Source organism: Rhinichthys klamathensis, unplaced genomic scaffold (genome assembly GCF_029890125.1).
Source record: "Rhinichthys klamathensis goyatoka isolate OS25496 unplaced genomic scaffold, OSU_Roscu_1.1 h1tg000244l_1, whole genome shotgun sequence".
Classification (NCBI taxonomy): Eukaryota; Metazoa; Chordata; class Actinopteri; order Cypriniformes; family Leuciscidae; genus Rhinichthys; species Rhinichthys klamathensis.
Window position 1 is genome coordinate 53,855 of NW_026606766.1, and position 26,146 is coordinate 80,000.

Consider the following 26,146-nt stretch of genomic DNA (forward strand, 5'->3'; position numbering starts at 1 on the left):
CCAAATGGACCCGCATAGGAAATGAATGGGAAATTGGCAAAAATGTGAAAATACAGAGTTATTTTGTGCGTACAAACTACAAATCAGCCACGATCCAGAAAAAAAGCACACAACAGTGAAGGGGTGAATCTATAAAACATCAAGAGTGCAAAACAGACACATCCACACACACACACACACACAAACACACTTTTATACACACACACACTAATAAATTCAGATTACATATGGGTTTAGAATTTTTAAAATGCTCAGTTTGTCCACCAGATGGCATCCATCTCATTTCAAAAATTGCTTTCATGAGGCCTAGGCTTGACTCTAAAATGAAATACAGCTTTAAAAAAAAAAAAAAAAAATATATATATTTTTTTTAAATTTCTATTATATTCAATGGGGAAAAAATGGGTCATAATTATTGCATTAATATTAATTATAAATCATTTTTATTTTTGAAATTATCTCAAAACACCAAAAAAGAAAAGAAAAAATATTATAAAAAACAAGTAAAAAAAAAAAAGATGATTTTTTTTTAATAAATATTAATCCCACCCTTCCGGCCCATTTGGACCCGAAGGTCCTGAGTGTGACTCTGAAATGAAGGACCCCAGAGGGTTAAAGACCAGATAACTTTGAACAAACGTTCTATTAATGTTACTAAGAACCTTTGCAGAAGTTCTGGGGACGTTCCCTGTTAACTGGGAATCACCTTTATAACACGTTAATGTCTTCACACAAAGAATCGGAAAGAACATGCAAAAAGTCCACTGTGTGAAACCAATGATTCTAACACTTCGTCTCTCACATTCAGAAAGAAAACTTCGGCCTGTACGCATTATACAGCAAGAACAAGCCACGCTCTGAGAGGATGCTCATCGATCACGGGAAGGACTTCTTCAAGGTGAGTCTCTTCCTCACAGTTTTCTTTCATAAGTGACACACATTTGATATCTTAAGCCAAACACGTTAGTATTCATCTGAATTTGAATGTATGTTTTACATTTAGACCGACTTTTATGCAGTGTAAGAAAAAGTGACGCTGAAGATCTAGCTATGTTTCCATCCACGTGTTTTTATGCACATTTTGAGATATCGCATAAAACATTTAAAAAGGATGTTTTGAAGGTCACAGACCTCTCAAAAGATCAAGGCAAATTTGATTCCTCATTTCATTACCTCCTTATTACAAATACAATAAAATCAATCTATGAATTCAATATTCTATCACTCAAAAACTAAAGATTTGTAAGCATTTGTATGTCTCTGAAGTACTACACTGTGTACATGAAGGACCTGTAGAAGCTCCTTTCTGTTGCAAAATACTAGAAAGTTTCCAGTAAGATTATGATATTACCACATAAACTCTTTCATAATCTTACTGTAAACTCCCATAATGGGAAGCCAATATTTCACACATCTGATCAAATCTAAAGTAATGCCCACATATGCGCTGGAACAGGCCTCATTGGGAAATGTTGCTGCCATTCTGCTAAAAGCTTTAGTTTGCCAGAAATGTGATTGTACTTGGAATGAGAAGTACTAAAGTATTAAATATGAGAAGTATTAAATATGATTAGGGCAAATACACCATCTGCGTAATAACAGTGCACTTTTCCAGACAGGACACGTCTATAACCCAAACTCAACATGGCAAATTACCATGTCAGATAATTATGATACAAATAATAATGACAAATATTTGGTGTTGACTTTGCAAAATAGTCAAAGCAGTATTGATGATAATATCATAACCTAACAATTTTTATTTTAACTCATGTTAAAATAAAATAAAATATTTTAACTTTATTTTCATTTAAACATTTTTTTTTAACATTTTTACTTTATTTTCAACTCAATTAAACAAACTTGATGTACTTAAATAAGTAAACCGGAATAAAAAATAATATAACCTATAGACATAATAGAAACAAAAGCTTATAAAAATGACAAAAACACAACAAAATGACTAAAACTTTAACTAAAATAAAATTATAACAGAAAATATAAAAATAAAAACGAATTCAAAATATTGGTAAAAGCTATAATAGTGTCTCAGTGATACTAAAATAACACTGATGTACATAAAATGTCCTCTTTTGGACCATTATTCATGAGTTTAATAATCACAATCAGTGCCTGAGTAATCAGTTCTTTGAGATGCTGTAATTAATAACAGTGATATGATCTGGTTCAACAGCAGAAACAGCAGCTGTTGTGTGATGCGCTGGATCTGTCCTCGTACCTGCTGAAGCCCGTGCAGCGCATCAGTAAGTACAGTCTTCTGCTTCAGGAGCTTCTGCGCGAGGCCGAGTCCGGTGCGCATGCGGCCCGACACCGGCTGGAGATCCAGACCGCGCTGCACATCGTCCAGTTCCAGCTGCGCCACGGAAACAATCTGCTCGCCATGGACGACATTCAGGACTGTGATGTGAGTCAGACAGAGCTGTTCTTCTTAAATAAAGCTGATCAAACCGTTCATTGAAATAAAGCTGAAATAAAGTAAGATATGCATTACTGTACAAAAGTTTGGAGTCCGTAAGGTTTTTGAAAGAAGTCTCTTCTGCTCACCAAGGCTGCATTTATTTGATCAGAAATACAGTAAAATCTGTAATATTGTGGAATATCATTACAATTTAAAATAACTGTTTTTTATGTAAATATATTGTAAAATGTAATTTATTCCTGTGATCAAAGCTGAATTTTCAGCATCAATCTCTAGGATCCTTTGAAAGGTCAAAAGAACAGCATTCATTTGAAACATAGAAATATTTTGTCTCTACACTTTTCCAAACGGTGGTTTTCACAGTGATGCCGTAGAAGAAACATTTTTGGTCCCGGAAAGAATCTTTCAGTGAACAGTTCTTAAAAGTGTTTTAAAAATCTAAAGAACTTTCCACTATAAAGAACCTTTTGTGGAATGGAAAGATTCCATGGATGTTAAAGTTTCTTCATGGAACCATCAATGCCAATAAAGAATCTTTTTTAGAGTGTACTGTCACTTTTGATCAATTTAATGCACCCTTGCTGAATAAAATTAATAATTTCTTTAAAACAAACAAAAAAAATCTTCCTCACCTCAAACATTTGAACGGTAGTGTAAATATTTTAGAAAAAATAGAAAATTAGAAATGTTACAACAAACTGAAATAAATAAATTGCAGCTGAAATACTAAAAATATTAAAACTACAATTAATTTAGCTTTATAAAATTGAAGCTAAATAGAAATATTAACTAACCAAAAGAGTTAAAGCACATAAAGGTATTACTAAATGAAAGCTGTTTAATATAAAAACAAGCTCAATTAAAATATTAATAAATACTATAAAGCTATATAAATAATACTAAAATAACACAAGTGAGAGAGATGAGATTACAACATCTCAGAAAACCCCCAAATCCATTTCAGTTTACAGAGCTAGTAAGACTATGCATTAAACTTCAGTGTGTAAAATGTTGTTACTTTTCTGATCAGACCCACAATTTATACCTGTTTGATGATAAAATCCCACAGACTCGCATTGAAGAAGCGACCCGAGTCATATCTAGAGACCAGAATATCACACAGACTCGAGCGTCAGTTCGGTTACACTTTATTTCGATAGTCCACTTTAGACATTCTACTAACTATCAGTAACTTTGCAACTACATGTCTAACTCTCATTAGAGTTTTAGTAGACTGTCTGCATAATATCTAATAACACTTTATTTTGATGCTCCTCAATAGACATTATAGGGGTGTAACGGTTCACAAAATTCACGGTTCGATACGATACACTTGTTTCACTGTTCGGTTCGGTACAGCAAAAAGAAAGAAATGCCAGAGAAATTTCCTTGATTTAATTTTTTTTATTATATTTTTATTAAAACTAACATCATAAAGTATGATTTTTTTTTTTTACTTTGAGCAATGATGGAGCTATACTGGACTTTTCTTAGGAGCATATAAAACAAAACAGCTCCTTGGACAAAATGAAATGTAATATTGTAGTAGTTATAAACAAAGGTTTATTTTAGTTCAGATTAACATTTGAGGGCAGCAATTGTATTCATAATGTCAAAATAAAACCGACGTGATGTTACTTGAAAGCATTATAGCCTATTCCTGCCAAACTCCATGCAGTTAGTAGTGTTACTACAGTAAACCCATGGTGAATGTTGCCGATCTGTGGACACTGGATAGTTCATTCGGCACAATGTTTCTTCCTGGTTTCCACGTCAGCGCTGTTTGATCCGTTAATAACGGAGAAATGTGAATGTTTCTCACTAGATCTCGCATGTTATTACTTCAGTAGCGAATTCAAATGCTTTCTTTACTGGATGTCTCAGCGCTGTGTAGTGTGTAGTGACAGTGCTGATGATCAAGATCGGCTCGCGCTGCATTGGTCCACACTGATAAACGGTCCGTCAACCACACAATAACGAGTGGTTTCGTTCCGCTTACATTACATTTGCCATCTGATGTTGGGCAATGTTGTGGTCACGCCAGCGTCTCTTACATTATGAGCGCGCTTGCGACGCGCCTACATTTGAAATAACGAAATTTTGGTCGGCAGGAAAAATGGTCAAACGAACCGTTCGGTTTGAAAATGAGTACCGAAAACCGAACGGTTCGATACGAATACGTGTATACACCCCTACTGTCTACTTATTCTACCAATCTTAACCTAACTGTATAGCCTACTATACTCTAATGAAAGTTAGTTGACATGTAGTTACAAAGTTACTTATAGTCAGTAGAATATTAAAAGTGGACTATCAAAATAAAGTGTAACCGTTAATACTTTTGGCCAGTAATAAACCACAATAGCTACTGCATATCAATACTAAAATCCACTAAAACATCTCAGAAACACCAGCATTTTGCACAGGCAAACACCACTCATCATTTCTCATCATAATCTGTTGTTTTCAGGGTTCGTACAAGGTGCTTAAAGTGCTTGAAGTACTTGAATTTGACTTTTTGAAATTTAAGTCCTGGAAAACCCTTGAAAACAGCCATATTTTTGAAGAGGTACTTGAAAAATGCTTGAATTATTATAGGGATGCACCGATACCGAGCTCATGTACTCGTAAAAATGCTCTGATACCAATAACCGATAGGCCTACCAGGCAGCGTGTGTATAGTAACGCATAGCTGTGGTGCGCGAGCTGATCATCAGAGAAAACGAATCGGTTACCTAACGTAACCTCGGTTCTCTCTAGAAGAGGGAACGAGTATTGCGTAAGCTAGCTTACGCTGTGGGGGAAAGATTCATCTTTGCTGAGATATTGAAGCCAAAAATTATTTCATAATTTGTATCCATACACAACGCAGTTCCTCTGCGGCAGACCTAGAGCAGGCTAGCTAGCAGCTCATTGGTTCGCTCAGAGAGAACTGCTTAAGCCTATGGGAGAGCGGGGCTGAACCCGCTTCCAATGAGAGGCGCCCGCGCGCTCATTGCGTCATGGCCCGCCAGAATGGGCGTGGCCATGGTGTATATAACAGTCTCTCCCAGGCTTATATGTTGATTTATTTCAGCGTGAAGCGAAACGCTAGTAGCGCAAGCACGGCCGGGAACGCAATACTCGTTCCCTCTTCTAGAGAGAACCGAGGTTACGTTAGGTAACCGATTCGTTCTCTTACGAGAGGTTCTCTCGTATTGCGTAAGCTAGCTTACGCTGCGGGAACACCTGGTCAACGCCGTGCGCGCTATGAATCCACTCATGAATCCCAGGGTGATACCGGGGGATTTTTAACGTGGAGTGAATGTATTATGAGGCCGGCAGAGCGGGCACATGAAGTGTATACATAAACATGTATGAGGCCGGCAGAGCGGGCACATGAAGTGTATAAGCATTTAAGGAGAGCACAAGGGGCGAACCGGTTGTGTGAGGGACTCCCAGTAATGCAGCTTCTTAGGGAGCTGGTCGTTAGACAGCTAGTAATTTTGCCTGCAAGGCGGGAACTTCCAAGTTGTAAAATCTGACAAAAGTGGACGGGGAGGCCCATCCCGCGGCCACACAAATGTCATGAATGGAAATTCCACAGGACCATGCCCACGATGAGGCCATGCCTCTAGTGGAGTGCGCCCTGATGCCCAGAGGGCAGGGCAGGCATTTAGATGCGTAAGCAGAGGCGATAGCGTCTACTATCCATCTAGACAGTGTCTGTTTAGAGGCGGCCAGACCTTTGGTGCGCCCCCCAAACGACACGAAAAGCTGCTCAGTGCGTCTGAACGCGGCAGCGCGCGTAGTGTACAATCTCAGAGCCCGCACCGGGCAGAGGAGATTGGCGTCGCGCTCACTATCGGATGAAGGCAGAGCCGATAGGGAAATAATCTGAGCCCTGAACGGGGTACCAATCGCCTTCGGGACATAGCCATGTCTAGGTTTGAGAATGACAACAGAATCATTCGGACCAAACTCGAGACACGCGGCGCTGGATGAGAGCGCGTGAAGATCCCCCACGCGTTTTACTGAGGACAGAGCTGTCAGAAAAACGGTTTGAGCGAGAGGTATTTTAGGTCCACAGACTCGAGCGGTTCGAACGGGGGTGCTTTCATAGCTTCGAGAACTATAGAAAGATCCCAGATAGGAACCGAAGGGGGGCGCGGAGGGTTCATCCTCTTAGCTCCCCTGAGGAAGCGGATGACTAACTCGTCTTTGCCCAGGGACTGAGCGCGTCGGGGTTCAGAGAACGCCGCGACGGCTGCCACGTAAACCTTGAGAGTGGAGGGGGACCTGCCCTTGTCCAGCATCTCTTGAAGGAAAACAAGCAAAGACGGCACCTCGCATGACCGTGGGTCCAGATGTTTGTCGGTGCACCATTTTGAGAACACAGACCATTTAGACGCATAGAGCCTTCTCGTGGAAGGTGCTCTAGCCTGTATGATAGTGTTTCTTACTCCTTCTGGCAAATCAAAGAATAGTCGTTGATCACCCATGCATGTAGCGCCCAGCGCCGTGGATGGGGGTGCCAGATCGTGCCGCGAGCCTGAGAGAGGAGATCTGCTCTGACTGGGATGGGCCACGGGGCTGTCTGCGACAGCTGAGTGAGCTCCGGAACCCAATTCTGACTCTCCCAACGCGGGGCTATGAGGAGCACCGAGTGGCGTGTGTCCCTGATCCTCTGAATTACCTGTGGTAGCAGAGCGATCGGAGGGAATGCATAGAGCGGGCGGCGAGGCCATTCCTGGGCTAGCGCGTCCTCGCTCCTTGAGAAAAATATTGGGCAGTGAGCGTTCTCTTCTGACGCGAAGAGGTCCACCTCTGCTCTGCCGAATAGCCGCCACAGTATTTGGACCGTTTGTGTGTTCAGGGACCATTCTCCTGAGGAGATGAGGTTCCTGGACAGAATGTCTGGGCCGTCGTTCAGATGGCCCGGCACATGCGTCGCTCTGAGCGAGAGCAGGCGGCTCTGAGACCAAACTAAAATGCGGTGTGTCAGTAGGAAGAGATTCCTGGACCTGACACCGCCCTGACGGTTGAGATAGGAGACCACAGCCATGTTGTCCGAACGGATCAGGACGTGGTGTCCCCGAATGAGCGGGAGGAAGCGCGAAAGCGCGTTCTCGACCGCAAGCATTTCCAGACAGTTTATGTGTAAGGGGCTTTCCTGTGTCGACCAATGGCCGAAGGCCGGTGAGCCCTCGCAGACTGCACCCCAACCCGTGTTGGATGCATCTGTCGAGATGACTTTTCGGCGAGAAAAGGTCCCCATCGTGACGCCCTGTCGAAACCATTCTGCTACTGTCCATGGCTGCAGCGCCGTGAGACATGTCTGCGTAACTCTGATCAGCTGGCGGCCCGTGTTCCACGCGCGGTGGGGTACACGGCTGTTTAACCAAAGCTGAAGCGGACGCATGTGCAGAAGGCCCAGCTGAAGCTCAGCGGAGGCTGAGGCCATGTAACCCAGCATCCTCTGAAAAGTTTTCAGAGGTGAGCGGGTGCCCATCTGAAACGAGGCGGCCAGTCGCTGTACACTGCGCGCGCGCTGTGTAGACAGGCGAGCCGTCATCGTGACCGAGTTCAAATCTATTCCTAGAAAGGAAATCGATTGACTGGGTTGAAGGGAGCTCTTTGTCCAGTTGACAGAGAGGCCCAGCGTTTTCAGATGGTCGAGGAGAACTGCGCGGTGCGACAGAAGCTCCGTCTGTGATTGGGCCAAAATCAGCCAGTCGTCCAGATAATTCAATATGCGCAGCCCCTGGCTCCGCAGGGGGGCGAGCGCCGTATCCATGCACTTCGTAAATGTGCGGGGCACCAGAGATAAGCCGAACGGGAGAACAGCGTATTGATAAACATGACCCTCGAAGGCGAAACGTAGGAATGGCCTGTGACGGGGATTTATCTGGATCTGAAAATAGGCGTCTTTCAGGTCTAGAGAGATGAACCAGTCCCCCTGGCGCACCTGCGCGAGGAGTTTCCTGGTAGTGAGCATCTTGAACGGTCTCTTCATGAGCACTTTGTTCAAAGACCTGAGATCTAAAATCGGTCTGAGGCCGCCGTCTTTCTTGGGAACCAGAAAATAACGGCCGTAAAACCCCGACTCGGTCATAGATGGTGGGACTCTCTCTATGGCGCCCTTTTGCAACAGCGTCGCAATTTCTGAGCGGAGCGTGCCGGCGGCCAGCGGGCTGACAGTAGATTCGAGCCGCGCGCGCGCACGAGGCGGGCGGCGGCGAAACTGTAGCAGATAGCCGTCCTTTATAATGCTTAGCACCCACGGGGAAATGCCTGGAATGGCTTCCCACGCTTTGGAGCATGCGGCTAGTGGCCGAATGGCTATATCGCCCTGATTGCTGCACATAGCGGGCTGGACACAGTGTGTGGGCGCGCTTTGAATGTGTGTGGCAACGGGATTTGCACTCAGAGAGGAGTCTATGGGCCGTGAAACAGAGCGAGCAGAGAGGGGACACGCGCACGAGCTCGTGGGCGTGTTTATGTTCTCTGATATTAGAGCGGGCTGTGCCCGTTTCATGTGATGGGGCTCTGATAGAGACACGGGGTATGTTATGCTTGTGTGTATGGGTGAGCACATGATTGTGGGCACATTTTCTACACAACTGGCAAATTTTCTCTTTTTGAGATTTCTCTGGGTAGCCGTAAAAACGGCTTTTTGTCGCTCGCAAGCGGGCTGGGACACCGGCTTGTTTGTGGCGGTCAACACTACAGCAGTCGGCGAAATAACGGGGACTGACAGAGGGCGAAGCTTTGACGGCGGTCCGGCCGCAGCGGGAGAGCACCGTCGTTTTCTTGACTTTGCTAGGCAGACTTCTGATGATCAGGCTTCAGCGTGATCTTAGGTCGCGGGCCTCGTGGGGGCGGCGGTCTGCGGCGGCTGTCAGAGCGAGAGCGAGGGCGGCCGCCCTGTCTGCGCTGGGCTGTTTGAGTCTGCGGAGGGGGGCGCTGTGGTGGAGCTCTGGCAGGAGGCTCGCGAGAGCGGCCCGCGGAAGAGCTAGCGCGGCGGGGCAGAAACAAATTCATCGCCTGAGTAGCTTTCTGGACCTCAGAAAAGCGATCGACGATTCCCGTGACAGCAGATCCAAAAAGGCCCGTCGGGGAGAGGGGCGCGTTAAGAAACGCGGCGCGCTCAGAATCTCCCATGTCGGCGAGCGTGAGCCATAAGTGTCTCTCGGCAACACAAAGGCTGGCCATGCATCTCCCCAGAGCTTGTGCAGCGGCTTTAGTGGCGCGAAGGGCGAGGTCCGTAGCACTTCTCAGATCCGTGACAGCGGGGGAGGGGTTTCTACCGCCTTCGGCCCACTCACGGAGAATATCGCTCTGTAATACTTGGAGGACAGACATCGAATGTAGCGCTGCGGCGGCCTGACCGGCGGCGGCGTAGGCGCGAGCATGAAAGCTCGAGGTCGCTCTGCAAGCTTTCGAAGGAAGCGTGGGGGAAGAGCGCCATCTAGCAGAGGGCGGGCAGAGGTGTGCGGCGACCAAGTCCTCAACGGGCGGCATGGCTGAGTAGCCTTTCTCGGCGGCTCCGTCCACCGAGCGCAGCGAGGCGGATATATCAGAGCGGTTTCTAGCCGAGAGCGGGGCATTCCAGGACTTCGTCAGCTCTGCGTGAAGTTCAGGCAGGAATGGAGCGGCCCGGTTGCACGCGGGGGTCGAGCGCCGATGAAAAAAGCTGCCGTCCATCCGGTTCGGGGCCTGCTCGGGTGGAGGAGACCACTCGAGACCGAGGCGTTCGACGGCCTGTGAGAGGAGGCGCATTAGTTCCTCCTCTATCCCGGCGCGGATCCCCGCCGATTCTCTCGTGGATCCGAGAGATGACCATTCTTCACTGTCAGAAGCGAGCAGTGAACAGGAGTCCTTCTCCTCCGCGGCGTCATCGGAAGCGACAGAGCGGCCACTCGGCGGCAACTGTATGTCCGGCAGGGGCGGGGAGGGAGAGCGGGAGGTGGCGGCGGCGGCCCGCATTGTTCCGCTGGGGGCTCCGGCGGCCTCTGGGAGCGGCGTTTTTTCTTACGCGGCGAAGAGGAAGGCGGCGCGGGAGCGGATTTTGCTGCCAGAAGTCGTGCCCGCAGGGACGACAACGGCAGGCTCTCACAGAAGTCGCATCCTCCATCCGCGAGGGCGAGTTCTGCGTGCTCGAGTCCCAGGCAGAGAGCGCAGATGACATGGCGGTCTCCGTCCTCGAGACGAGCGCGGCAAGAGCCGCAGGAAAAACGAGACATCTTTAAAAAGACGCTCGGCTCTTTTAGATATAATAGAGAAGGATACAGTCGTCGGATGGCGCTAGCTTGCAGGGCGGCTAAAGGTGGCGAAGACGGCCGGCTTCTTCAGGGTCCGGGAGCTCGCTAGAGTGATGCCTTCTCGACGGCGACGGCTTTTCTCAGGACAGCAGAAGCGTGCAGCTTGCTGAAGATGAAATGAATCAACATATAAGCCTGGGAGAGACTGTTATATACACCATGGCCACGCCCATTCTGGCGGGCCATGACGCAATGAGCGCGCGGGCGCCTCTCATTGGAAGCGGGTTCAGCCCCGCTCTCCCATAGGCTTAAGCAGTTCTCTCTGAGCGAATCAATGAGCTGCTAGCTAGCCTGCTCTAGGTCTGCCGCAGAGGAACTGCGTTGTGTATGGATACAAATTATGAAATAATTTTTGGCTTCAATATCTCAGCAAAGATGAATCTTTCCCCCACAGCGTAAGCTAGCTTACGCAATACGAGAGAACCTCTCGTAAGAGAACCGCGCACTGCGCAGTGGATTGAGCGCGCAGCAGCACAGACACGCGAGCTGGTCGAGCACATCTCTTTAAACCGACATCAGTGGAAGGTTTGTAGTTTAGTCGGATGTCAATGGCAAAGAAAATAAAACAAGGCATGTCCTAGCTTATTATTAACGTTAACTGACGAGAGAGAGCGCAGTTCTGTTGAATGCTCTTGCTACTTGATTTAGTTGTCATCCAAATATAATAGCAAAGTAAAACATGACCTGTTACCTGATTTATGTATAACGAGTGATTCCTTACATTATTACTGGACGTTTGCAGTCAATAAGTTCCATGAACGCAAACATCCAAAGCGCGTGCCCCGGAAACCAGCGTCTCAGCGCGCGAATACTGAATTGAATTGTCTTTCACGTCTTGCGCTTGTGCTGAGGAATTCACACAAAATTATGTAAAAATGCCCATATTTGCGAGTATCCTAGTAAACAAAGTCAGGTATATCAAGTGAACGTAGCCATGGGGTCCGTGCTTTCGGTCTTAAAGGGGCAGCACTTCAATAAACCCACTGCTGTTTTAATGTTAATCAAACAATGAATGGACAAATAAATTACTCACTGCTCTTGACTAAATAGTCTACCCTTTTCAACTTTCAAAAGATCCATCTATATTTAATTTATCCAGTAATTTGTAGCCTTTCTTTGTTCTATTGTATTTATTTGTAAGTTGATTATTCGTTCTTATTTTGTTGCTGACTGCTTACCTTTTAATAATGTTTTAAATTCACATTAATTAGGCTGGCAGTTTTTGTTGTAGTATCAAAATTGGATTAAATTATTTATATTTCACTGGTGTCTAAACATTTGTACCACTGACCCAATTCTCAGCACTGACATTTCTGGAGCTGCTCTAGTCTAAATATGTGCTGTGCTATTCAATGAAATATAAAATATGATAGAGCAATAGAATGTACAGTAACAAAACCTCATACAATACAATTTAGCAGGCTTAATTAAGCATGCAAATAATTGAAAGAAATATATATTTGATGAACAAATTAAGCCAACTAATATGATTATTACTAATACATTTAAAAATTACAAATGCAGTGAAAATTCAGGGATCGGTTACAGTATCGGTATCTCGTTCTGCAAAAAAGTGGTATCGGTCCATCCCTAATTAAAAATATTGTGAATTTATTATTTATTTTTTTGTTGAAAAAATACAATTGTTTCACGCTAAATCAACGCTGTAGCCCGTCTGAGATATAGAGCTATTTCTCATGGCTATGAGCATGATATTAAGTATATGATAAGTATATAATACAACTTTCATTCTTCAGGTCAATCATATATATATATAAATGGGGGGGAAAATCAGTTTCAATATCCTTTCAATGGTTAAGGCGATTTCCCATGCCTGCCAGCGCTGGTAAATGGATTCACCTCTCTGAATTGAAACATCAATAAGTAAAAATAATAATCAAGATATTGTTTGATAAGTGCCGATTGAAGTCCTTGAAATCCCAAAAAGTAGTGCTTGAAAAGTCCTTGAAAGTCCTGGAATTTCATTTGACAGAGTCTGTACGAACCCTGTGTTTTGCATAATAAGGCAAATTTATATGTGTGTAAACTAAATGTTGACTAAAATAAAGAGTATATTTTTGTAGAAGAGGAAGGACAGGCGTGAGGTGAAGGTGAGTTTTGCCCACATCACACACTGTCTGTAATTAGAACGATAAACACTTATTTTCAGACGCATTCTTTAAAAAGAAAAGAGGTTCAGTGGGCAGAGAGGATAAAAGATAACTGTAGGCCTAGACTCCCTCCACCTGCACATCAGCGCAAGTGTGAAGTTACTGTATGCTTGTGTCATTCGAGACTCTTTTTAGAAGGCCACTTTCCTCATCGCAGAGACTTGCCAAAAATACGATCGTATTCAAGAAGGGGAATTTATGACTTGAAATTTCTGCCAAATTCTGCTATGGATCGCATGCAGGTGAAAGACATCGCTGTTCATCTCATCTATGACACATTTACTGAAGTTTTACAGTTCTGTCACTCAAAATGATTTGTGTTTTAAGAAACGTTTTCCGAGGAGTTCTCTGTCATTCATTTGATCGAAACAGTCAATGTTACAATTTAACTCTTTCCCCTCCAGCGTTTCATAAAAAGTTGCAAGCCACCGCCAGCATTTTTGATCATTTTCACAAAACTTTCATGGCCCCCAGAATATTTTTTTGTATGAATATCTGAACATGCAATAATATATCAAAAGAAAGAACAGAGCATCTGCTTTATAAAACAACAACAAAAACGATTTTCATGCATTCTTGAAGCTCAAATGTGGGTACGCTTCATTAAAAAAAGCAAAATGTTGAACAAAAAAAACGGAGAAAATCGTGTTTTTGTTAAAGACTTTGTCAGGACGGGATTCAGAGCGATGAACAAAACACAGATGAAGTAAATCTAGTCCATCAACACCTCAAAGCTTCAGTCGTTTCCTCTTCATGGGTTCAACATTTCATTCAGTAACGATAGACAGTTTTGATTTATATGATGTTTAATGTTTGATGATCATGTTATTTTACATGTGCGTCAGCAATGCTTCTATCGCTTGTTTCTGCTTCTTCTTCTCCTGTGTTTTGATCAGGAGACTATACTCTTTCAGAAGATGCGTAATAGCGCCCGCTACCGTATAACTGAGAAAATATGAATTACCGATAAATTCTGTCAATGGTGGGGACAGTGCCGCCGCTCCCACCACGCGCATCACGCACTGTGCGTAGGGCACCATGTGGGGAAAGAGTTAAAAACAGCTGTTTTCTATGTGAATATACTTTAAAATGTAATTTATTCCTGTGATCAAAGCTGAATTTTCAGCATCATTACTCCAGTCTTCGGTGTCACATGATCCTTCAGAAATCACTTTAATATGTCACTATCAATGTTGAAAACAGTTTTTGCTGCTTAATATGTTTATGGAAACAGGAATCAGGATAAATAGAAAGTTCAAATGAACAGCTTTGCATCACAGGAATACATTTTTTTTATCATTTATTTTACCTTGGTGAGCAGAAGAGACTTTTAAAAACTCTTTAAAATCGTAATTATTTCAAACTTCTGACCGGTATTGTTTATAGTGAAGTCTCTCGATACAAACTTGATCATGTTTTTTAATATCATAGACATTGAAAAATACCTTGGATGTAATGTAAGTCGATTTATATAAAAGTGTCTGCCAAATGTATGAATGTAGGCCCGATTTGGAGGTCAGATTTGCTCCGGTAATGTGAAAGCGTCGTTGATCAGGCGTGTGAGATTGATGTGGTGTTGATCTGTTCATGTTGTGCAGGTGAATCTGAAGGAACAGGGCCAGCTGATCCGTCAGGATGAGTTCCTGTTGACCTTCAGGAAGAAGAAATGCTACCGTCACATTTTTCTCTTTCAAGATCTCATACTCTTCAGCAAGACACGCAGAACTGACATCGGGAATGACACGTACATCTACAAACAATCCTTCAAGGTAAACCACCACACGAACCGTCCGTGAACAGGTCAAACTCTTTGTGTCTTGGACCTTGACGTCTCTTCTGTCCTCTCTCAGACCTCAGACATCGGTATGACACATAACTCTGGAGATAGCGGCCTGTGTTTTGAGATCTGGTTTCGGAGAAGGAAGTCACAGGACACGTACGTACTTCAGGCACAGAGTCGAGAAGTGAAGGAAAACTGGACCAGAGACCTGGAGAGGATTCTGTGGGAACAAGCCGTTCACAACAGAGGTGAGCAGAACAAGGATTTCAGACTGTATATAATTGGTTATAAGTGCATATATTTACAAAATTAAAAAAAATGTTGGTATAGTATTGATACAGTAAGCATGAATGGTGGAGATGAGGCACCAGTGTGATTTAAATTAAGAAGAGTTTAACCCCCTGGGGTCGGCTATCGCGCCGGCGCGATTGTCTCGCTTTTTTTCTTATCAGTGCAAAAGAGACTCAAAATACTCGGTTGATTTTGATCTTACATATAAGTGTGATACATCATTAGATCCTGTTAAGTTTCTATTTTTTTTGTGGATACTCACAATAAAAACAAAGTGTTGTGCTTTTCACCAAATAAAGAAAAACAAACATGATGCGAGTTCAGCGTTCTCTCTGTCAGTGAAGTCCATTCTGAAACGCGTCCTAAGATTAACTGTAACTCCGCGATTACTTGTCACACAGGCACGAGAGATTTTTCTTTATGAAGCTTGAATTCTCTTCTTTTAAATGAAGTAATTTATATAAAAAACAAATATTCTCAGTTTATGCAATCTGTATGAAAAGAGAGTGCTGTCAGTATTTTTTTCCCAGCTCATTACACTTCATTACGCGTTAATCTGACACGCCCACAGAGGACGCGCGCTATTCAAACGCAAATGTCGAGGCAAGCCATGACAATGCCCACATCAGCCGTTCCACCGCGGCGGTAAAATGTGTGGTGTATTTGCTGCCTTTTACCGCTAAGAGGCGCTACAGTCATAGACTCTGAAAAGTGTTAGTTTATTCCGGTTTATTCTCTCTAATGCGTAATCTGCTGCTGCACCGCGCTGATTCAGAGCGATTGAAAGCAGATGAATTCAACAAGTGAAACGTAGTTAAAATAATTCATAATCACATTACTGAAATTAGGCTACTGAAATGTAATTGAATAAATAATGAAAACATTTCAACATCAAGGCTACATCAATGAGGCTTTACAACTTTAACAGCGTACAGACGGTAGCTCAGTGATCAACGCAACAACACGAGCTTCGAGGAGCTTCATTCGACCCGAGATCGAATCTCAATGTGGCATACATGTTGTTAACCGATGTTGGCCTACAGCGTTTATATTTTACCACCTTGATGCTTAAATAGGTAACTGTTTATAACTGTTTACTTATTTAAAAAAATAAATTTGCTACATTCCTGTAGAACCGCAGCCGCTGCACAAACGACAAAAACTGATGAAGGAAGATTGTCAGCCGATTGCATCAGAAAATGAAAATGAAGAAGCTCGTCTTTAGTCTGCTAAATTATTGTGTAATGTAAAAGAACACTAAAATTACTTAAGTTTGAAACCAAGTTCGAACATTTCAAGGTTTAAATAAAGTGTCGGGACAGTTTTTTTTTTTTTTTTAAACAGGGTTGCATCGGGTTTAGAGTTTATTTCTTTTGCGATGCAAAATAAGAAACACTAGGCTAATCTTATTCTTGCGACATTTTACATTTGTATTGCCAAAGAAATTACAGCTAAATTAAACAATTAAAACAGTACAAAACGAAAATTGTCCAAAGAAACATAATTAAATTAAAAACATGCGTTTCTCTTTGCCTCTCTCGCGCTGGATCTCTTTTTAACAAGTTTATTTAGTCTCCCTCGCTGCGCGCGCCGCGTCTCTCTCGAAATTAAACATTTCAGGGTAAAAACACATCATACAGCTGATAATACTGTATATGTCGCTGCGTGTCAGCCATACAAATCACGACAAAATTATTTAGCCTTTAATTGTTGCTTCAAAGACACAGCACGCCTTGTTGAATTCACCTTACAATAACTTCAATTGAAATTTTGTGTGAAAAAAACTTTAAATAGGCTACAATAAATAAACTAAAATATTTATAATTTAATAAGATATGGGGCCTACATTTGGACACAGATTTATCCTTACAATAATTTTGCCTGCTCATCAGGCTGGTTATCCGACACTCTCCATATGAAAGAGGAACATTAACACCTTTGTCCAGCAACTGTCCCTCCAACCCCCCCACAGGCTATCGGAGTATGAGGCTGACTTAACACAAAGAGAAGTCGCAATTCACACTTAAATCGCTATTCTAGACAGTGTTGATAATGAAGGAATTAAATGATTTAAGTTACATGTAGCCTAGTGATATTTCTGTCATAAAAGTTTATTACTAAATATTTCATTATTTCAATAATTGATGAAATAAAACTGGTTTGGGCCAGCTTTTTCCAAGCAAAATTAAATATAATCTGAAAAATCACATGTTAATTTGTTGTCATGAACAAAATGTTCAACTCAATATTAAAGTCTACAGGGATCTTTGGATCCTTACAACCAGGCATGCAATTTGTGAATTAAGTTTTTATTTTATTTTGTATTATTCAAATAAATATCGAAACACGGTGCTTCGTGGTAATGCTGCTAAATTAAATAACATTTATAGAATAATTATGAACTTAAATAAAACAATATCGCAACATTTCGACAAATACATTATTTGATCTGTTTTTACATTTTAATTCAGGGCGATTTAGAATACATTTAATAAGAGCGAGATTTTCACCCTTGTCTTGTCATTTTCTCATTGGGAAGCGCTTCCATTACATGTTTGAGTAGATCCTCTGTACCTCTCGTTTTCATAAGGATTAGCCTACATAATCAGATAACATTTATTAGCCTAAATATTTAGACATTTAAAGGCTTTAGACATAGCCGATTTCTTATCGTGACTGAGCTGAAGTGGCTTTCGGTTCATTTTTGTGACGCGCAGTTCCCGGAGACAGAGACGACAGATACTGTTTTTGTCGTTAGCCTAATATGAATACAAGTTTACAGTTTTGAACGATGTAAGCTACTCTACTCTTATCTGTATGACCAAAAAATTACGGAGTCGCCTATTAAGTTATTTTAGCTGTAATAATGAGAAAAATAAATTAATCTAAATGAACGCGCCGCCGCGTTTGTCGAACACTAACTCACCATGCCAAAATAAAACCCGACTTTAGAAAAATGCATAGGGCCACTCGGCGTGGTGTGCCAAAACACTTAATTATAAACTTCAATATTTCATTCAAAATAATCTCATCAACACGCTTTGTGAAATTTTTAAAAGCCGTGCATGCATTAGGGCCACTGGAACTACTGAACAACTGAAACGCTGGTTTTGATTTTATTGTTTGTCGTTTAAACGTGCCTGTTGCATATCTCTATTTTATATATTTGATATTGGTGAAGTAGCCTATAGCATTGATTAGCTGTGGAGGGAGGGGTGTGGGGATTAAAATAATTCAGCAGAAGCAGGGATGTTTAGACCAGAAGGAAATCCCAATCCCCCCTGGCAAATCACACTTTACTTAAAACCAGTTTTTTAAAACTCTAGGTTGTAGGGAACAGACCTCTCTGCCATGCGCGCGCATGGTTTGGAGCACAATCTGTCTCGCATGCACGCTCGCTCTAGATAGATTACGGGATATTTTAACTAATTTGCGGTATAACTAGTCGATCACGAGTGGCTCAACAGGTAGATCTATAGATAAACTATATCTTTTAGGAATTTGACCGACCGGGTTGACACTTCAGCGTGAGAAATCGGGGGTGTGGCGTGAGAGCGTGAGATTTGGGTCAATTGCGTGAGTCTCACGCTCAGTGCGTGAGAGTTGGCAGCCCTGAAAAAAAAATATATATAGTATATATATATATATATAGGCTATATATAATTTATTTATTACAGAACTGCTTTTGAAATTACGATTGGTAGCCTATTATTATACAGATACAAAGTCGTTTTGTTGGGTACTATTTTGTGTGTAAAATGGAAATGCATGATAATTGTATTTTATATATATAAGCAAAAAAACTGTATGGTGTAACAGAGTTTTAGAGCTAGACAAATCTAAATAAATATAAAACTTACAACAGACCAGGCTTGTGCGGGATTTGAACCTGTGTAATCTGGATGATTAACCGTAAGTTCTACCGCTCGGCTATGAATTTTCTCACTGAGAAATACCCGAACGTCTGTTTCTCACATGAGCGAGAAAACGTTTTGTCTTTAGCCTGTGAGTGTAGGCCTATACTTTAGCCTTTTACAGTTTTAAAAGATTATATCTTATCTGTATGACCAACAATTACGGAGTAGGCTATAAATGTTTGTTGTAGGCTTATTTGGAAATTACCATAACTTGTAGTATTTCATCCTTAGGCTACAGACATTAGCCCCACTTACGTTTTGCTAAATGTCCCTTTGCGCCACCTGGCGGTCATTTCGCGAACGACTTTGAAATGCGACTGGTTTATTTTTACCGTGGTGGATGGCTAAAAATGGTATGTGGATGGCTAAAAGGTGACTAAAAATGTGCTTTTGGCTTTCATTTATATTTTGATTGTTTGTATATATATATATATATGTGTGTGTGTGTGTGTGTGTATAAATATTTATTTATTTATATATATATATATTGTCCTTGCATTCTTTCTTGTGTGACACCCCTGAATGAAAGGCTCATTAGTATGCAGTCTGCTCAGGTGAGAACTGCCTAATTATTCATGAGGGGGTTGGGTCGTTCACGCCCATCCGCATATTGCCTTTGCAAACAAAAAATGTTTTTCACAATTTAAAACAATCTATTGTTTTATGTGAATGATTAGGCAGAATGATTTTCAGATCAATTTGAAGCAAAAACTCTAGGCAACAACATCCACTTGTCAAAAGTCTTGTGGACAGATATTTAGTATGTTATTTGTGGCCTTATATTAGAAACTTTATTTTTTATTTTTTTCAATAACCACGCATAAACAATATTCTCTCAAAAATACAAACATGTACATACATGTTGCTCACATATTATGGTAGCCCTGTGTGTGCTATATAGAGTGTAATTTCACCTGTGCCATTAATATGTTTATAAGCAACTGAAAAAAGCAGAAATGTCAGAGCATGCCAAAACATCTCAAGGACCCCGAAAACACCTCAGACCCCAGAGGGTTAAAGGTAATCCGAGATTTCTCCATGTTTTATTTAAATTCAGGTTGTGCTACATTGCTTAATTTTAAAGACAGTTTGACAAATTAGTAATTAAATCTTTACCCTGTGATTAGATGTGATTGCTTACTCTGGGAACTCTTTCATTTCCCCCCAATCCATTGAAAAATGACTTTTTTGGAAATCTAAACCACTTCATTTAAAAGCGAGTTTTAAATCTGTAAAAGGATTAGAGTTAATCTACGTCTACTGTAAAACCTTGATTTAATGTGCGTTTAAGATTTATTCTCATTGGTGCAACGTGCAATTACTGACATTCCTGTTACCTCATATTTATGATTATGAAATGAAAACCTTAAACCTAAGAGCCAGTGTAGCAATGTTCAGGGAAGAAGGAGGCGGGAACCGGCGGACAATCAAATTAAAACTTTATTTAAATGAAATAAACACAATACCTGCCAGCAGTCCCTCACGGAACTGCTGGCTACCCAAAATAAAATATAACTACCTGCCAGCAGCCCCTCACGGACGACTGCTGGCTACCAAAATAAAATAAAATAAAACACAAACAAAAGCAGGCCTGTTCCTCTCTCGATCATCCACTCCGTCGCTCCTCCTTTATGCTTCCGCTCCTCCGTGAGAGATGCGAGACCGGTGTGCTTCCCAGGTGCTGCTCATTAGCAATCGCACCACCGGCCTCGCGACGTTCTCTCACGTCCCTCGGCCGTCCTGCTCACCACAGCCAGTAATATGAGTGCGCTTGGGTTTATCAAGCATAATGAACTGCTGGGAAGTGATCTTGTATATTGAGGAATGTGAGAAAGATAAATGACAGAAGCTGAACTCCTACGCACAGCTGTATTTATTCATGAATCTCACCTCTGTTCTCGAAGCACATTTCCCGATAATAGTCCTATTGATGTTTTTTCCTTAGAATTGTTTACCCTGTAGATGTGCGGGAATAAAGCCAGAAAATCAATCTATTATGCAACACCGTATGAATGAAACATTTTCAGCAGTTTCACTGTAAATCAATTTTTTAGACAATCCAAAAGATAAATATTCTGAATGTTCTGATCCAATCTGACTTCAGACCTGTAATGCTGCCTGAATCATAATCATACACTGTTCGTTGGTTGGTAACTGAGCGCTTTTTTCTCCAGAGCGGCTGTATATATAAGTGAACTAAATGAATAACTTTTTTAAAACAAAAATGAACCATCACTGAACTCACTTAAGCTGGACTGTGATGCTATTTTTTTCTAGAAACAATCTTTGTTGCATTATTTTCCTGTTATAACAGTAAAGCTGCTTTGAAACACTTTGTATTTGAAAAATTTCCTGATGAAGTTTTGGTTCATTGCCACTGTCGCCTTTGGCTTTTGGCTTCCTTAGTTGGGGACATTTAGGGGGCTTTCACACTAGCACTTTTGGTGCGCACCCGGGTTCGAATGACGTCAGAGTTCGGTTCGTTTGGATGATGTGAACGCTGTCTTCCGAACTCGGGTGCGCACCCGCGAACCGTACTCGGGTCCGCTTAAAAAGGTGGTCTGGGGTACGGTTCATGTGAACTCCAGTACGGTTCGCTGCTGATATGAATGCAATCGAACCAAACCCCGGAAGTGAACCGCTATTGATGACGTATAATGTATAATGTGGTCGACAGGACAGTCGTCAGTGTGTGTGTGTGTGTGTGTGTACACTTACCTTGACGAAAAGCGGGATTGACGCACTGCAAGCAGAGATATGATTTATGTTTGCCTCTGCAAAAATTGTCTTCGGCTGACAGCCAGCTGTCTTTGGAACGATTTTAGTACTTTTGCGGCAGACACACCCAAGTGTGTTTCTGTATCTTTTCTTTGAAAACAAAACCAAAGGTTAAAAAAAAGAACGAACAAATGTGAAGCGACCAATTCTATCCATTTTGACGCCTTTTCATTCATAGCGGCGCCGGTTACCAAGCAACATGATTACGCGCCAGCTGCAGCTTGATGACGCAAGCGTACCGCGGTTCGGATACAAATAATATTTGTGAACACAGTCCATCGGGGGCAGGGGGAGGGGGGAGCAATCGAACTCGGGTTCGGAACAGGCAATCGAACCAAGTGTGAAAGCGCCCTTAATATTCAACAATATTATTGATCTGCCTGCATTTACACCATTATATGAGAACTGAACTGAGCTGATGATGACATCACAATTTTCTCCAGAGCAGCTATATATAAATGAACTAAATTAATAACTTTTTTAAAACAAAAATTAACCATCACTGAACTCACTTAAGTTGGACTGTGACGCTATTTTCTTCTGGAAACAATCTTTGTTGCATTATTTTGCTGTTATCACAGTAAAGCTGCTTTGAAACACTCTGTATTGTAAAAAGCGCTGTATAAATAAAGCTGACTTGACAATCACAAAACATCACAGAATTCATCAAATAATTAGATAATGCTCATCGATATTGTGTTGTAGATTTCCCTCTAAATGTACTTAACTGCTCACCAAGGCTGCGTTTATTTGATCAAAAATACAGTATAAACAGTAATATTGTGAAATATTATTGCAAATTAAAATAACTGTTTTCTATTTATATTGTAACCGTAATTTATTCATTAAAGCTGAATTTTCACATGATCCTTCAGAAATCACTCTAATATGATTCAAGAAAAATTTCTGAATATTATCAGTGTTGAAAACAGTTGTGCTGCTTGAAAAAATGTTTTCAGGATTTATGAATAGAAAGTTTTAAAACACTATAAATGTATGTACTGTCTTGAATCAATTTTAATGCATCCTTGCTCAATAAAAAACTATTAATTTCTATACCCATACTTTTGAGCAGTAGAGTAATTTAAACCAAATGATCAAAAAGGGTTTTCTTACCTTAAAGGGATACTCCACCCAAAAATTCTGTCATCATTTACTCACCCTCAAGTTGTAGCAAACCTGTATGAGTTTCTTTCTTCTGCTGAACACAAAGGAAGATATTTTGAAGAACGATTGGAACTTTGGCACCATTGATTTCCATATTATTATTTTTTTCCTACTATGTAAGTCAATGGTGCCAAACAACCGTTTGGTTCCAATCGTTCTTCAAAATATCTTCCTTTGTGTTCAGCAGAAGAAAGAAACTCATACAGGTTTGCAACAACTTGAGGGTGAGTAAATGAAATTTAATTTTTGGGTGGAGTATCCCTTTAAGGGGTTTGTGTTTTATTGTTGGGTTCTGCTGCTGTATTGTAATAAACTAAGATGATTTATAAACATTGTGGCCCGGTTCAACAGACAGGGTTTAGATTAAGCCAGACTTACTCCTTAGTTCAGTTAGGACATTTATGTAGCTTTTATAAACATGCCTTTGAAAAAAAAAAAACATTGCTGGTGTGCATCTTGAGACAAAACAATGCAACATGAAAATCCTATAGCAGGAATGACCCATGTGTTAGTAATCACCAGGGCTTGACACTAGCACTCACCAAGATTTGCTCCGGATGGATATTGTTGGTGTTACAGGGCTTGAATTTTCCGAGTGATTGCACGTATCGCTCATAATTTTACTCATTCTACTTATTTTACTCACATTTTTTGCTCACACCACATTACATCACTACACACTACATTTAGCTCTTTTTCGCTGCTTATTGCTCTTAAACAGTCAACAAAAAAAAGGTGAGTGTTCACATAAACACAGTCAGTTATGTTTTAAATGAATGTAAACAGTTGAGAAAGAAAACACATGTGTAACAGTATAATGGATCCGTGCATCAGGCGTTAAAGTAACAGCAGCCTAATAAATCTGCTGCCAAATTATGAGATAATATTAAGAATATATATATGGCAGGTTTTCCCCATGGTATCACTGTCAAAATTGTGGTCAGTGAAAATGTGTGGCTGGTAACTTTAGAAGACCACTAGCCACAGTACCTGGTGAGCAAAAAGAGTTCATGTCAAGCTGAGGGTCTGTGCTGATCTTCACACAGAGATCCGGATGCAGGAGAGGGTGTTCATGGGAATCGGACATAAACCCTTCATGGATATCCAGCCCAGTGACATGGCCATCAACGACCGAGCCGTCAACTGTGCTCTGACAGGACGAGGTGAAACACCAGTCATAAGGGGCTTTCGCACCGGAGGAACCTTTTCATAGTAGCCGGATTTTGGCGTGTTCAGGAACTAGGAACGAAATTAGTTCTAGGAACTCCTTTTGGAGGAAATTTAGCTCCTACTTCAGAGTCGAGTCTAAACCAACACTGAATCTAAGCTCTAGTTCCTTTGCGACTGACGTATCGATCTTGCCGAATCAGGTACTCAAGATGGCGGAAGACAAGTTTTAGAAGTGAGTGACGTCAGTGAGGAGACGTTGGTGACATCATCTGATATTCATGGAATCATCCGTGACGTTAGTGAACGCTGATTGGCTAAACGCACGCGAAACCCCTGCACCCGCCATTTAAAAAAAGGCTCTAAACACACAGATTATAGCCTATATATTTACTCCACAAACTAACTCTACGAACATGTAAAACAGTGATAGATAGGCATCTTAATCTTTACGCTGAGGAGAAAATCCAACGTAATTTTGAGGGGACCAAGCCAAACATGATTAACTTATGTTATGTATCTCTGCTCAGCGACACTGGACATCAACCACACGGCATACGCTAATAACTTTTCATTATGGTCTACTTTCTATGTATAACAGTTCTGTCTAATAACGTATTAGACAGAACTGACAGATCTTAAACTAATGAACACGGAGTAAACTAATGAACACACTAAGTCCCTCTCCTCCGCTTCCGGCTCATGGGACCTTATTTCGGAAAAAATATGTATGGTAGTCAATGGCGAGAGACAACTTATCTTTTTATTCCGTCTGAACTGTACCCTGAATTACACATATGATGTTTGTCAATTTAAAAGATAACTCTGAAAGTGAAAAATCGTGAAAATCGCTCAATGAACTACATCTCCCGGGAAGCGAAACAACGAGCGAGATCCGCTGCTCGTGTGTGTGCAGTCTGGTACAAAACACTCAGGCATGACGGCGTAACGTTACGATTATAACGTAAGACTATAGAAACAATGACAGACGTTAGCTTCAGTAAAGTTAGCTTCAGTAAAGTTAGCTTCAGTAAATTTAGCTTTAGCTTCAGTAAAGTTAGCTTCAGTAAAGTTAGCTTCAGTAAAGTTAGTTTCATTCATTGAGAGAAAATGTGCACCTTTGGGGTTTGTAGTCTTTGTAATTACGTATTTTCACAGTCTTATACCTCAACAGTTTTACATCAAACTGCGACTTTCTTGACTTAAAAATGTATCTTTTAAATTGACAAACATCATATGTGTAATTCAGGGCACAATTCAAACGAGATCAAAATATTTGTTGTCTCTCGCCACTGACTACTGTTGGGGAATTTCATTTGTCTCATACATGGGTCTGAATATAAAATGCTGTAATGTTAGAGAAAACCAGGTCTGAATGCTGTAATGCCAAGCAGAAAAACTAGGTCACAGGGCATGTGAGGATAGGGCACATAAGGACATGGACAAGAGAGTGGAAAAGTACCCAAAAGACTTGTAGCACAGATGCAGGTGTTGGGAGGCACTGGAAGAGAAACATATTGTATACAATGTAACGATGTACCACCAAGAAAAAGATACTGAAACAAGATGTCCATTGAGTAAACGACTGCTAAAAGCAAGAGGTCCATTGTGTGAAAAGAAAAACTAATACAGATGCCCATTATGTGAAAAGATACTAATACAGATGCCCATGGTGTAAAAAGATACTAATACAAACGCTAATTGAATACTAAAGATAAGAAAAAGGTATAAGACTAGAGCACTGGCCCATGAAAGATCAGATGACTAGCTACCATCTCACTTTGTTGAACTGCTCAATAAAGTTATTCTTCTGAGACCTGAAACTTCGACTCTGAAAGATTTCTTCTGAGACCTGAACCAGACTTTGAAGAGTTGAACCAAAGATCGAGAATTTGCCACAACACTACCATACAATATTTTTCCGAAATAAGGTCCCATGGTGGTCGACCGGAAGGGGAGGGACTTAGGCTCTCTATTCTCTGGTGTTCTCAGCGCCGTCAAAATAAAAGTCACAACAACAAGCGTGGCTTACTTCACTTCAGAGTTCCTACTGGCGGTGCGAATGCAACCAGGAAAAAGTTCCATGGGGAACCATTAGTTCTCGGGGAACCACATAGGGCTGTGTTGAAAAA

The 26,146-nt window shown here is 41.5% G+C and overlaps 2 protein-coding genes across 3 annotated transcripts in view; both read left to right on the forward strand.

The window, feature by feature from the left end:
• quo (quattro) overlaps positions 1–26,146 on the forward strand; it is a 71,214-nt gene that overhangs the window by 39,585 nt on the left and 5,483 nt on the right. For both annotated transcript variants that reach the window (XM_056266056.1, XM_056266057.1), the window contains exons 16-20: positions 809–898; positions 2,195–2,425; positions 14,513–14,683; positions 14,765–14,942; positions 23,894–24,010. In XM_056266056.1, coding sequence (XP_056122031.1) covers positions 809–898; positions 2,195–2,425; positions 14,513–14,683; positions 14,765–14,942; positions 23,894–24,010 — 787 coding nt within the window. The remainder of the gene's footprint in view (positions 1–808; positions 899–2,194; positions 2,426–14,512; positions 14,684–14,764; positions 14,943–23,893; positions 24,011–26,146) is intronic.
• tgm2b (transglutaminase 2b) overlaps positions 9,755–26,146 on the forward strand; it is a 52,956-nt gene continuing 36,564 nt past the window's right edge. Inside the window, exon 1 of the mRNA XM_056266058.1 lies at positions 9,755–9,758. The gene's annotated coding sequence lies outside the window, so the exon portion shown is untranslated. The remainder of the gene's footprint in view (positions 9,759–26,146) is intronic.